This window comes from Ctenopharyngodon idella, chromosome 15 (assembly GCF_019924925.1).
Source record: "Ctenopharyngodon idella isolate HZGC_01 chromosome 15, HZGC01, whole genome shotgun sequence".
Classification (NCBI taxonomy): Eukaryota; Metazoa; Chordata; class Actinopteri; order Cypriniformes; family Xenocyprididae; genus Ctenopharyngodon; species Ctenopharyngodon idella.
The window spans coordinates 15,257,042-15,271,763 of NC_067234.1; the positions used below are offsets into that span (position 1 = coordinate 15,257,042).

At 38.1% G+C, this 14,722-nt stretch overlaps 1 protein-coding gene across 7 annotated transcripts in view; it reads left to right on the forward strand.

The window, feature by feature from the left end:
* Window positions 1-14,722, forward strand: part of nbeab (neurobeachin b) — a 339,752-nt gene that overhangs the window by 313,392 nt on the left and 11,638 nt on the right. For 5 of the 7 annotated variants that reach the window (XM_051862246.1, XM_051862249.1, XM_051862251.1 and 2 more), the window contains 5 exons: window positions 3,503-3,592; window positions 10,261-10,453; window positions 11,405-11,476; window positions 13,426-13,581; window positions 14,518-14,688. In XM_051862246.1, coding sequence (XP_051718206.1) covers window positions 3,503-3,592; window positions 10,261-10,453; window positions 11,405-11,476; window positions 13,426-13,581; window positions 14,518-14,688 — 682 coding nt within the window. The remainder of the gene's footprint in view (window positions 1-3,502; window positions 3,593-10,260; window positions 10,454-11,404; window positions 11,477-13,425; window positions 13,582-14,517; window positions 14,689-14,722) is intronic. The other 2 variants (XM_051862248.1, XM_051862245.1) reach the window with 1 other exon arrangement.

The window sequence follows — 14,722 nt, forward strand, 5'->3', positions numbered from 1 at the left end:
TTCGAAATTTCAATGGTTCACCACTGGGGGGCGTGACTTTGTCAGTTTGATACACTCTCCGAACCACTGATTCGAAAAAGATTCGTAAAGCTTCGAAGCTTCATGAAGCAGTGTTTTGAAATCGCCCATCACTAGATATTGTTGAATAAAGTCATTATTTTATTTTTTTGGTGCACAGAAAGTATTCTCGTCGCTTCATAACATTAAGGTTGAACCACTGTAGTCACATGAACTGTTTTAAATATGCCTTTAGTAGCTTTCTGGCCATCTGAAAGTGTAAATTATCTTGCTGGCGATGCAGGCTTCACTGAGCCATCGGGTTTTATCAAAAAATTCTTAATTTGTGTTCTGAAGATGAATGAAGGTCTTACGGGTGTGGAACGACATGAGGGTGAGTAATTAATGACAGAATTTAAATTTTTGTGTGAACTAAGCATGTTTCTTGAACACCACATCAGCATTTTAGAAGGATCATGTGACATTAAAGACTGGAGTAATGGCTCCTGAAAATTCAGATTTGACCTCTTGTGAAAAAAAATTATGTTAAAATATAATAAATTAGAAAACAGTTATTTTAAATTGCAATGCTGTCTCACGATATTGCTATTTTTAGTGTATTTTTAATCAAATTAAAGCAGTCATGATGAACATAATAGACTAAAATAAATATATACACAGACCTATATATTTTGTTTTGATGTGGAGTATATTGACCATTTCTATTCATATTTCTGGACTTCTAGAAGGAATTTTTCCTCTCGTTCTTTTCTTCACTGTTGGATAGCAGAAATATAGTGATACTTTCCACATGGCTGCCTGTTTCTCTCAGATCTTCAGATCAGATTACATTATTTGAGCAGACATTGTGACCCCTGTTCCTGAGTCGAAGCTAAAATAACTATAATGTGAGCGCATTATTATTTGACAGACAGCATCGTAAAACAGCACAGACTGACATTTAATTGTTGCCAAATGTGATTTCTCTGAGTCTGCTTGTGTCAAATTTTGCCACCAGGGTCAGGCTTAGATGAGATTGTTTAAGTTTGATGATCTGTTGTTTGTATTTAAAGTATTTCAGTGAGAACTAGTATTCTCTGTTCCTCTCATTTCAGTTGCACTAATGATTATAATTCTGTGGGTTTGTTTCATTGCTGCCAAAGTGCTTTGAAGTCAGCGTGAAACACAACTTGCTTACCATTTTAGCTCTGTAAGTGGAATAGGGTATTCATTGACAGAATTTAGACTAATGTGAGTTAAGAAAGTAAGTCCATTTTGATTTTGTTTTGACTTTAAAGTGAAAGTCTCTGGAAAACCAACTATTTTAAAAGAAACTGTGAAAGTGAGAAGTCATTTAATATCACAGACTTCTCCAAATTTCAATATATGTAAACATGTAGTGAATGCAGCATTCAAATTCTTGAATTCAGGCTTTAGAGTTCAGTTCCGATTCGAAGCGTGTAGGTCATGTGACATGTTTAACATTCAGATCTGGAAGGTGTGGTGACATGGATAAAGCAGAAGTTTGATCTGACACAAGAGTCCAGGCTTCCGAGCGCTGAGGGAGAGCTGTTCTGTTAGACTGTGGGAGGCGCTCCACGCGGGAAGGAAAGATTGATGGGATCAGAGCCTCAGAACAGCCGAGGGGAGCTTGTAGGTGTCTGTCAATGCTACCGTGCACAGTGGCACACGCGAAACTCTCCACATCTCCTGGGCTCCACACACATACACAAACAACCACAAACATACACTCTATCAATAACCAACACACGGCGACATGCGTCTGTCAGCGTGACATAACATGAGGGATGTGTGAGGACTGAAAAATGCTTTCTGTGCTTTCTTCAATGATGTTGACCCTTCTTCTGAGTTTATGGCTCAAATCACATAACAGGCAAAAAGAAACCTAAATCTTTGTGTAATTGTAACACTAGGTCAAGTAAACTTTAAACATAGTGACTAGGCAATAACCTTGGTTAAAATGGTTTTAGATGGATTATAGCATGTGTCAACTTCACAAAAGTACACTATTCTGCTCAAAAGTTTGGGGTCGGTAAGACTTTTTGAAGACTTTCCTGAAAGAAGTCTCTTATGTTCACCAAGGCTGCGTTTATTTGATCAAAAATACAGTGAAACAGCAATATTGTAAAATGTTTAAATTCCTGTTTTCTATTTTAATGTATTTTAAAATGTAATTTATTCTTCAGTGTCACATGATCCTTCAGAAATCATTCTAATATGCTGATTTGCTGAGAAAATTATTATCATCAGTGTTGAAAACAGTTGTACTGCTTAATATTTTTTTGGAAATTGTGATGCACTTTTTTCAGAATTTAATGAGTAGAAAGTTCAAAATAGCAGCATTTATTTGAAATACAATTATTTGTGACATTATAAATGTCTCTTCTATCACTTTTGATGAATTTAACAGTTTCATGTAAAATTACTGCTAGTCAGAAACTCATTATAATGATCATTCTGACATGACATGAACAAAATCTAAATTTTAAATTCCAAATTCAAGTATTTTTGCAGGAATTGAAAATGAACATTCACAGATTTGTCAGTGACTAAAGATTATTGTACAATAACTGAATGTATGTCTGTAGTATTTGAGTGTATATAATTATTCCTATATAGTATTAGTATGATTATACAGAACTTTTGCTCTCACTTTTGTACAACTTTAGCTTAGTCTTAAAACTTGATATTGTGGCACTATATATATATATATGAGGTTGTTTCTGAGTTGCATCTGATGTTTTTTGTTTTGCCTTGGACAAAATGTCTGCTAAATTACAAAATATAAATAACATCATAATGATTTTTATGTATGTTTTAAAAGGATGTAATCAATCTCATTACGATATTATCCTTTTAGCCTTTTAGTGGTCTGTTTGTAATCTTTAATATACTATTATTATTAATAGTCTTGTTCCTATTGTGTGTGTGTGTGTGTGTGTGTGTGTGTGCGTGTGTGTGTGTGTGCGTGTGTGCGTGTGCATGTGTGTGTGTGTGTGCATGCTCTTTCTGCCCTTTGTCTCCGGCACAATAACATCTGAGAGGGAGGGTTCTGCCGCAGTCCTGGCTGTGCGTCAGTCCAGGTTAACGTCTGCTCGCCGAAGGGGGGGTGTATGTGGACCCTGCTCCTGGAAATGGGAACGGTTAACTGAAGCATGTTAATAAGGAAAGGCTTGTCTCTTCCATACTAACACTTGGATGACTCTGCAGGCTTTGAAGGGGGCAGGGGTGGGGGTAGTTTGGGGTTGGTTTTGGAACTCACCCACTCATAGTCACTAACCAACTGCCCCCCCACCTCCACCTCCCCTCTAAGGCAAGGCTGGGGGGGGGGTTATGAGGGGATTTGCTTGCATTGTCAAGTAACGCATTGACCCATCACTTTGATGTGTATCGATACTGACAGCCCGCTCTCTCTCCCTCTCTTTTTCTTCTCCCTCTCTCCGTCTATCTATTCCTCTGTATCTTTCTCTCTCTTTTGCTGCAGGCCACCGAGGCTCAGATCCAAAGTGTTGGACAGACGCCATCTCAGTTGCTCATCGAGCCTCATCCTCCCCGTAGCTCTGCCATGCACCTGGTGAGAACAGCGTGTGTGAGAGTGTGTAATAAAATCAGTGTGTGCGTATTTGTTGTTGTTTTTTTTTCTGCCTGGCAGTAGGGAAGTTATTATTTCGAACAAGGGTAGTGACGCCTGACCTTCGAATCGCTCCCCAACACCCAACACACAACAGTCTCACTTCCATATGCCCGGAACTTTTGCGGCCATGTTGTAGTTCAGAACAATCTGCGGTTGTGATCAGTGTAGTGACACTACTATTTTAACTTTAACATTTAAAATAGGGATGCACCGATACCATTTTTAAGGACCAAGTACGAGTACTGATACTTTTTTCTGGTACTCGCCGATACCGATGCCCATACATTTATTAATTTCTCTCTCTCTCTCTCTCTCTCTCTCTCTCTCTCTCTCTCTCTCTCTCTCTCTCTCTCTCTCTTTTTTGGTGATGTTGCAGTTTTCCAAGCACAATGAATGTAGGACAGCTTCTTTATTATTACTCTAATGAAAAAAGTAATAATTTTTAAGTGCTTGTCACAAACTTAAAGAACAAAAATTTCACAGTGTCCAATAACCTTCACAGGGCATAATTACCAATATATATATAATTGTTGTTATATAAAAAGAAATTTACAAACAATACAACAAATACTATAGAGATACAAATTAAATAAGCTTGTTTTTCAGATACAGTAGGTTTATTTACCATGTATACATTTATTTGTTGTTTTATTAACATTAATGACAAATATAGGCTACGGTCCCTTTAAGACCGAATCCATGGATACTGACACATATCCTGTTTTCACCCAAATGTTTACGTCCACTTAAGCCATAACCGACTGTATTTACATGAGATACTCCACACGTCGGACATTTTGACAACTATGTGTGCATTTGACCATTCAGGCACAAGGAGAACTGATCACGCACTGTCTGAGAGAACTGGGATCGCGCACAAGAAGTGCGCACGCGAGACCCCGAATTGTGATTGAAAGCATGCAGTTCGCAATGTGTGTATTTCCACACCTCTGAGGCTGACATTGTTTCTGCTGCTGCCATTGGTGTCTCTGTGCACGGAAAATTCTGTCAGTTACGTTACGTGTGGTATCGGCCTTTGGTATCGGGGATATAAGTACATGAGCTTGGTATCGGGCCTGATACCGATACTGGTATCGGTGCATCCCTAATTTAAAATGTATTCATTTAACTGCATGTTTAGAATATAATGTATTTTTTCCAGTAAAATAATCTACTTTTTCTAGGGACAAAACACTTAATCACTTTTTTTAATGTGGTGTTGGGATTGGGAAGGCCAATTTATTCTAGTGAAATGGTTCATTTGGAGGGTTCGTGAAACCATAATGGAACAATTAAAAAATATATATTATATAAATTAAATAATTTGAATATAAATTATACACACACTCACTTATAATAATACTTTATTAGCTTGTAATTTAGCTAACAACTATTTCTAAATAATACGTTCACTGTAGTTTGGCTTCAAAGTAGCTTCTTCTTTAACACTGATGATTTTAGTTGGTGATAATTGACATCTATTGTTTCTTGATATTTAATCCAGCTACAGCAGGAGTGGCGTTTCAGTTGTGTCAGGACATGTTTGTCAGTTGAAAGTGTAGGCTTTATCCAATTTGGAGTTTGGACCTTACTTGCACCAGAGTCAAGCACTGTTACTTCCAGGTAGTCACTGGTCCTGTGTACAACAACCTTCACAGAGAGCCCTAACACAAATACATGACATGCTTACAGGAGCACACAACTCCATCACAGAGGCTCAGAAGGTAGTTGTGTCGGGAGAACAGTGCTCCCTACTGGTCTTTTTAAGTCCTTGCACAGGAATACTAATCATTCCCATCTCAATCAAGCATCTGTCATAACAATCACACTGAAGTTTACAGAGTGAATGTTGTAATGCTGTCAATACAAGATTTATAATTACTGCTTGTTTATATTCCAAAGTAAATGTGTGCAGCCTAATGCTTTAAGTTTCATCTCAGTTGAGTTTGTGGTTGCCAAAGATGTCCATAATTAATATCATGTTCCTCCAATCAGAGTAAAACCCACAAATTCCCCTAGATAGCACATTTACACCGTGACGTCTATTTAAAGTGCTTTTTTATCATTTCATTACATACTTACACTTTTACTTCATTATATATTTTATATGTAATATATTTAAGGGGTCAGTGTTTACTATGTGATATATTTTTGTGGTCAGTAAAAATGTAAAGAAATTAATACTTTTATTCAGCAAGCATGCATTAAATTGATCAAAAGTGACAGTATACACTTTCGCATTGTTATAAAACTTCTATTTTAAATAAATGCTGTTCATTTGAACTTTCTATTCATCGAAAAATGTATCAGTTTCTACAAAAATATTAAGTTTCTCAACTGTTATCAACATTAATAATTGTATTAAATGTTTTCTGAGCAGCAAATCAGCATATTAGAATGATTTCAGAAGGATCATGTGACACTGAGTAATGATGCTGAAAATTCAGCTTTGATATCACAAGAATAATTTACATTTTAAAATATATTCACATAGAAAATCATTATTTTAAATTGTAATAATATTTAACAATTTAAACAATTTTTACTTTTTTTAATGATCAAATAAATGCAGCCTTGGTGAACATCAGAAATTTCTTTCAAAAACATTAAAAATAATAATTCAGATATCGATATATACATTTACACACATATCTATCTATATATATATCAGTACTGTCACACGATTAATCGCGAATAATCGCATCGAAAATAAACGTTTATGTTTACATAATATATGTGTGTGTATTATGTATATTTATTATGTTTGTATAAATACACATGCATGTACAGTAGTCAACATTTGAAGTGGATCAAAACCTTTCATCAAAGTTGTCCTGAAAACCTCTTCTTAGGACAACTTTTATTAACTTTTTTGATCCACTTCAAATGTTGACTACTATATATATTTCACAAAAAATATAGTATTTATATATAATATAAATTAATTATATAGATAGATAGATAGATAGATAGATACAGTATCTCACAAAAGTGAGCACACTCCTCACATTTCAGCAACCATTTTATTATATCTTCTCAAGGGACAATACTATAGAAATGAAAATTGGATATACTTTAGAATAGCAGCTTGTATAGTAGTGCAGATTTACTGTCCTCTGAAAATAACTCAACATACAGCCATTATAGTCTAAATAACTGGCAACAAAAGTGAGTACACCCTAAGTGAACATGTCAAAACTGTGTCCAAAGTGTCAATATTTTGTGTGAGCACCATTGTTATTTAGCACTGCCTTAATCCTCCTAGGCATGGAATTCACCAGAGCTGCACAGATTGCCACTGGAGTCCTCTTCCACTCCTCCATAATGACATCACGGAGCTGCTGGATGTTAGACACATGGCGCTTCTCCACCTTCTGCTTGAGGATGCCCCACAGGTGCTCAATAGGGTTCAGGTCTGGAGATATACTTGGTCACTCCATCACCTTCAGCTTCAGCTTCCTCAGCAAGGCAGTTGTCATCTTGGCGGTGTGTTTGGGGTCATTATCATGCCGTTCTGCCAAGTTTCTGAAGGGAGGGGATCATGTTCTGCTTCAGAATGTCACAGTACATGTTGGATTCCATGTTTACCTCAATGAAGCAGAGCTTCCTAGTCCCAGCAGCACTCATGCAGCCCCAGACCATGATGCTATCACCACCATGCTTGACTGTAGACAAGACACAATTTTCTTGGTACTTCTCACCAAGGCGTTGCCACACATGCTGGACACCATCTGAGCCAAACAAGTTTATCTTAGTCTCATCAGACCACAGGACATGGTTCCAGTAATTCATGCTCTTGGACAGGTTGTCTTCAGCAAACTGTTTGTGGGCTTTCTTGTGAGCCAGCTTCAGAAGAGGCTTCCTTCTGGGACGACGGCCATGCAAACCAACTTGTTGCAGTGTGCGGCGTATGGTCTGAGCACTGACAGGCTGACCTTCTGCTTCTGCAACCTCTAAAGCAATGCTGGCAGCACTCATGCATCAGTTTTTTGAAGCCAGCTTCTGCACCTGACACACAGCACGAGGACTCAACTTCTTTGATTCAACTTCTTTGGCCTTTTCCAAGTGGAACCCGTCTTGGAAAACCTCTCTCTATGACCCTGGCCACTGTGCTGTAACTCAGTTTCAGGGTGTTACCGATTTTCTTATAACCTAGGCCATCTTTGTGGACAGCAACAGTTCTAATTCTCAAATCCTCAGAGAGTTCTTTGCCATGTTGAACATCCAGTATGAGAGGGTTGTACTCAAAGCACCAAATTTTAACTGCTCTAATACAAGATCCACACATTTGTATGGTCCTGTCAAGCAGACAAAAACATGAACATGATGAATAGGACATGTGGCTTTGCACGGTTAAAAGATGTAGAGCTGTTATCACTTAGGGTATACTCACTTTTGTTGCCAGTTATTTAGACTATAATGTCTGTATGTTGAGTTATTTTCAGAGGACAGTAAATCTATACTGCTATACAAGCAGCACATTAACTAATCTAAAATATATCCAAGTTTCATTTCTATAGTATTGTCCCTTGAGAAGATATACTAAAATGGTTGCTGAAATGTGAGGGGTGTACTTTTGTGAGATACTGTGTATAGATATATATGTATATACATGTATGTGTGTGCATTTATATATACATAATAAATATACACAGTACACACATATATTATTTAAACAAACTTTTATTTTGGATGCAATTAATCGTTAGACATCACTAATATATATATATACATATATATAGATATATATATATATATATATACACAGGTGCATCTCAATAAATTAGAATGTCGTGGAAAAGTTCATTTATTTCAGTAATTCAACTCAAATTGTGGAACTCATATATTAAATAAATTCAATGCACACAGACTGAAGTACTTTAAGTCTTTGGTTCTTTTAATTGTGATGATTTTGGCTCACATTTAACAAAAACCCACCAATTCACTATCTCAATAAATTAGAATACTTCATAAGATCAATAAAAAAAAGGATATTTTAAACAGAAATGTCAGGCTTCTGAAAAGTATGTTCATTTCTATGCACTCAATACTTGGTTGGGCCTCCTTTTGCATGAATTACTGCATCAATGCGGCGTGGCATGGAGGCGATCAGCCTGTGGCACTGCTCAGGTGTAATGGAAGCCCAGGTTGCTTTGATAGTGGCCTTCAGCTCATCTGCATTGTTGGGTCTGGTGTCTCTCATCTTCATCTTAACAATACCCCATAGATTCTCTATGAGGTTCAGGTCAGGTGAGTTTGCTGGCCAATCAAGCACAGTAACACCATGGTTATTGAACCAGCTTTTGGTACCTTTGGCAGTGTGGGCAGGTGCCAAATCCTGCTGGAAAATGAAATCAGCATCTCCATAAAGCTTGTCAGCAGAAGGAAGCATGAAGTGCTCTAAAATTTCCTGGTAGATGGCTGCGTTGACTGTGGACTTCAGAAAACACAGTGGACCAACACCAGCAGATGACATGGCAGCCCAAATCATCACTGACTGTGGAAAATTCACACTGGACTTCAGACAACATGGTTTCTGTGCCTCTCCACTCTTCCTCCAGACTCTGGGACCTTGATTTCCAAATGAAATGCAAAATTTACTTTCATCTGAAAAGAGGACTTTGGACCACTGAGCAACAGTCCAGTTCTTTTTCTCCTTAGCCCAGGTAAGATGCTTCTGACGTTGTCTTTGGTTCAGAAGTGTCTTGGTACGTGGAGTGTGACAGTTGTAGTCCGTTTCCTGAAGACGTCTGTGTGTGGTGGCTCTTGATGCACTGACTCCAGCTTCAGTCCACTCCTTTTGAAGCTCTCCTGAGTTCTTAAATCGGCTTCGCCTGACAAGCTTCTCAAGCCTGCGGTCATTCCTTTCACTTGTACACCTTTTCCTACCACACTTTTTCCTTCCAGTCAACTTTCCATGAATATGCTTTGGCACAGCACTCTGCGAACAGCCAGCTCTTTCAGCAGTGACCCTCTGTGGCTTACCCTCATTGTAGAGGGTCTTGATGATCGTCTTCTGGACAACTGTCAAGTCAGCAGACTTCCCCATGACTTCTGTTGAAATTACTGACCTAAACCCAGTATTTATACCCTGAGAATGGTCATTTAATAGAACTTGAAATTAAATATTCTAATAATTTGAGATACTGATTTTTTTATTTTGATGAGCGTCAAACATGTAATCATCAAAATGAAAACAAAAAAGTCTGGAAATATTTTACTTTATGTCTAATAAATCTAGAATATATTTAAGTTTTACTTTTTGAATTAAATTACAGAAAAAAAATAACTTTTTCATGATATTCTAATTTATTGAGATGCACCTGTATGTGTGTGTGTGTATATGTATGTATATATATATATATATATATATATATAGCTTGCAAAAATAAACAAGTTAATTAAGTAAATAAATATTTTCTGGCTCAGCTTATTCCTTTAAAGGCCTCTTCTCCCTGACTCTCCTCCTAAACTACCGCACACAGTCTTTCCTCTGTGTTCCAACTCTTTTTTACCACTTTCCTTTTCGCTAACAACCTCTCCTCATCTATTTCTCATTCCCTCCCTCTATTTCATCCTTCTCTTCCTTTGCTTTCTCTGTTCAACAGTGTTTCCTTCCGCAGAGTCCGCTCATGTTTAAGGATCAGATGCAGCAGGATGTCATCATGGTGCTGAAGTTTCCCTCCAACTCTCCTGTCACTCACGTGGCCGCCAACACGCTGCCCCACCTGACCCTCCCCGCCGTCGTCACCATCACCTGCAGCCGGCTCTTCGCCGTCAACCGCTGGCATAACACAGTGGGTGAGTGGGAATCTTTGTGCATACTATAGTATATACTAACTAACCAGCTAATGGCTTAATTTCACCTAAAAACACAAACACACACTCACACCCCAACAAAAAACTGCTACAGTAAACTCCACATGTTACCACTTGGCCATGTGTGAACAACATTATCCAACTAGCCGTTCCCCCGGAGCCCCCCTCACCTGCGGGTCACAGGTCAGGCGCCGTGGCGACGGGCTAAATTAGCCTATCACGGCCTCTCCTTTCGCCTCACACCTCCCCAGCTGTCACGGCAACACATAGTGATGTCAGGACCAAATGTGGCAACCTCGCTCTCTCACACTACTAATGGCTGCAGCTGCAGGACCAGCCCTCTCTGGACGTGTGTGTGTCGGCCCCCCGAAATAATAAGGCCACCACATTGAGCTCAAAATGGAGATCTCTGCCTTGTAGGCCTGCCTCAGGGGTGCTATAGCTCTGGCCTGCCTGACACAGGACAGGGAGAGAAATCAATAAGCACCATGGAGATCTGGCTGGTGGGTTTCCACAAGGCCCCCATGTCAAATTGGATGGGGTCAGTAAGTGGACTTTGCGTGAAGTGGACAGGTGTTTGCGTGAAGACATTTGTGAGGGTGCGCTGCAAAAAAAAAAAGTATACTGCCCTCCAAAAGTTTGGAAATGCCCTAGAAAAGTGGGGTTTTGGACAGTATTGGCAGGAATCTTTTTTAATTTGTGATAATTTTGCACTGATAAGGGACAACACAAACTACGAAAACATATTTTATTCCATAAACAGTTTATACATAGAAAAAACTTTAAAATATCCACCATTAGCAGCTATTACAACATTACAGAGGAAGAAAACATTTTTTTTTTTTTGCAGTGTGTGTGTTTGAAAAAAAGAGTAGTGAAGGTACTGAACAATGGGTTTGTGACGTTTTTACTGTCTCTGTGTGTGTGAGACAGGTCTTCGAGGAGCTCCAGGATATTCACTAGAGCAGGCCCATCACCTCCCCATTGAGATGGATTCGCTGATTGGTGGGTTTGACTTTTTGTTGTTGTTGTTGTTGTTGATAAATACAATCTTGTGTCCCAACCTTAACTAAATTAAAGGGTTAGTTCACCCAAAAATTACAATTCTATCATTTATTACTCACACACCCCGAACCACTGATTCGAAACAAAAGATTCGTAAAGCTTCAAAGCTTCATGAAGCAGTGTTTTGAAATCGCCCATCACTAGATATTGTTGAATAAAGTCGTTATTTTGTTTTTTTGGTGCACAAAAAGTATTCTAGTCGCTTCATAACATTAAGGTTGAACCACTGTAGTCACATGAACTGTTTTAAATATGTTTTTAGTAGCTTTCTGGGCATTGAAAAAGGAAATAATCTTGCTGTCAATGCAGGCCTCACTGAGCCATCAGACTTAATCAAAAATATATTAATTTGTGTTCTGAAGATGAACGAAGGTCTTACAGGTGTGGAACGACATGAGGGAGAGTAATTAATGACAGAATTTTAATGTTTGGGTGAACTAACCCTTTAAGTGATCCATTCGAACAGTAGGTTTATTTCTCTGAAAAGTGGCATAGTGGTGCTTTAAAAACATCTGTTTTGATGAGTATCCCAACTAAATAAACACAGCAACATTGATTCAACCATAACATGAGTTTGGGGTGGGGCTATCAGTTTCTCCCACCAATGGCAGAAGTGGGGAGTGTTTGGAAGACTTGTTTGAAAACAGTAATTTTTGCAACATGTTTGTTATATAGTGGCTATGTCCGAAAACTTAGGCAGCTGACTTGTTGCCTCGCTGCCTTATCAGTCAATGACTGTGTAGGCAGCATTTGTGCATGAAGCTACCTCATGAAACTGATTTTAGACAAACTTCTGAGGCAGTGTAACAGTTTAATAATCCACAGCAAAATAGCGTGAGCTTTGATGAAAACTAAGCAAATATTTACTGACTACAGTAGTAATTTCTCACTAGACATGACATCAGAAGTGAAAAACGTTGGGCAAAAACATACATTTACACACAAACTGACCACTAACCGCAACTTTCAGACGCCGTCTTTTTTTAGCTCAACTGTCACAGAATGACACACATCTATAGGACACATGTATGCTGCCTTCAAAAATCGATCAGATGAAGGTATCTCAGGAGACAGGAAGTGAAGATAACATCGGATTCGGACATGCTTTAATGCCTTCCTGCCTTGGAATATATTCTCCAAAGGCAGCATTTTTAAGCTTTCAGATGCAGACAGTATTAGTGACACAAAAATTGCATGTTTTAGCTTTAATAAAGAAGTACACTGAAAGCATGTATGTAATTACCAAGTACATTTGAATCTATTTACCAATACAATTGCTTATTACATTACACTTCACCTCTAATGAAGTCTTGTACAAAAAGTATTATAAATACACTTCTGTTAAATGTTTGTGGTCAGTATTTTTTTTTTTTTTTTTTTAAGAAATTACTATTATTAAATTGGATGCATTAAATTTATCAAAAGTGACAATGTTAAACATTTTTATTTCAAATAAACACTATACTTTTTACCTTTCTAATCATCTAAGATTCCTAAAAAAAAAAAAGATTGTGATGAATCACTGGAGGAGTAACTGCTGAAAATTCAGTTTTGTCATCCCAGGAATAAATTACATTTTAAAATATAAAACAGTTATTTTGAATTGTAATAATATTTCACTAAATATTACTGTTTTTACTGTATTATTGATCAAATAAATGCAGCCTGGGTGAGCATAAGAGACTTCTTTAGTTACACTTTATTTTAAGGTGACATAGTTAATAAGACAATAAGTACTGAGTAATATTAATTTAGGGTTAGTTACTTGTAATTATGCTTAATTTACTGTTATTACTATAGTAAGTACATGTAGTAACATGTATCTACATCACCTTGTAACAAATCAGACTTTTATTATATATCTATTCCATTTATTACGCCTATTCCAGCGAACAACTCGGGCATGAACAAGCGTCAAATCACTGACCTTGTTGACCAGAGCATTCAGATCAACACTCAGTGTTTCGTGGTGACGGCAGATAACCGGTACATCCTGGTGTGCGGTTTCTGGGACAAGAGTTTCCGCGTTTACTCGTCAGACACAGGTAAGAGACTTTCATTGGACATTACAGGAATAGTTCACCCAATATGTATAATCTTCATTTACTCACCTTAAATAAAAGTATCCTAAAAGTAGTCCATAATATGTTTGTTATACTTCTGAAGCCATAGATAGCTTTGTGTGAAATTTAAGTCATTATTTACTGATTAACTTCCCCTTCAGTAGCCTATTAATTCCCTTCGACCAGATCGAGGGAATGAGTTGAACTCTGATTCGTGAATGAATCATTTTGTAGATCAGTTATGTGAACTGAATCAACTGATTCATTGATTCATGATTTATTCTCAAATACAAAGTTCTGTCATGAAACTCTAGATGGCGCAGGCTGATAGGTCCTTAACTCAATCTGATTGCAATCACGTTATTCTCTATAGGGCACAGCTGATTGGTGTATCAGTAGCCAATGAGCTCGCTGCTTAACCTTCAAATACTTAATCAGCATTTGCCTTAGCAGTGCAGCGCGCTTTCGGAAACCCTCCACCTTCCCCAGCTCCACCTGTATTGATCTGCTACGGGTAATTCGTGCCTGCTATATTGTACAGCAGCAGCATGTCTTACTTGCTCACAGCAGCGTGTCGTGTGTGTACTGGTAGTAGTAAGTCCCATACTTGCTCTGCAGCAGCAGCATAGCAGATCTATTCTGCCAAGATCAAACATATCAACATTACCATGCCAAACACACTTTGTTTGAGAGCTGTCATGACAAAAGTCTATTTCTCTCAAGAACTCTCATGAAATGGTATTAGAACACTCTTCAAAAGACTCTTACAGTGCCATTTTGTGATACTTTTATGGTTCTTTGCAGGCATCCCCAGTCTTCATTCACTTTCATTTCATTGAAATGTGAGGCCAATATATTCATGTTTATTGGTCTGACCCACATATTTGTGCTTTGAATTGTCCGTGTGTTTGTTTGCAGGCAAGCTCACTCAGATAGTGTTCGGTCACTGGGACGTGGTCACATGTCTGGCACGCTCAGAGTCTTACATCGGAGGCGACTGCTACATTGTGTCGGGATCCAGAGATGCCACTCTGCTGCTCTGGTACTGGAGTGGGCGGCACCATATTATAGGAGACAACCCTAACAACAGTGAGTGGCAAATGAACTTAAAGGAACACTCCAC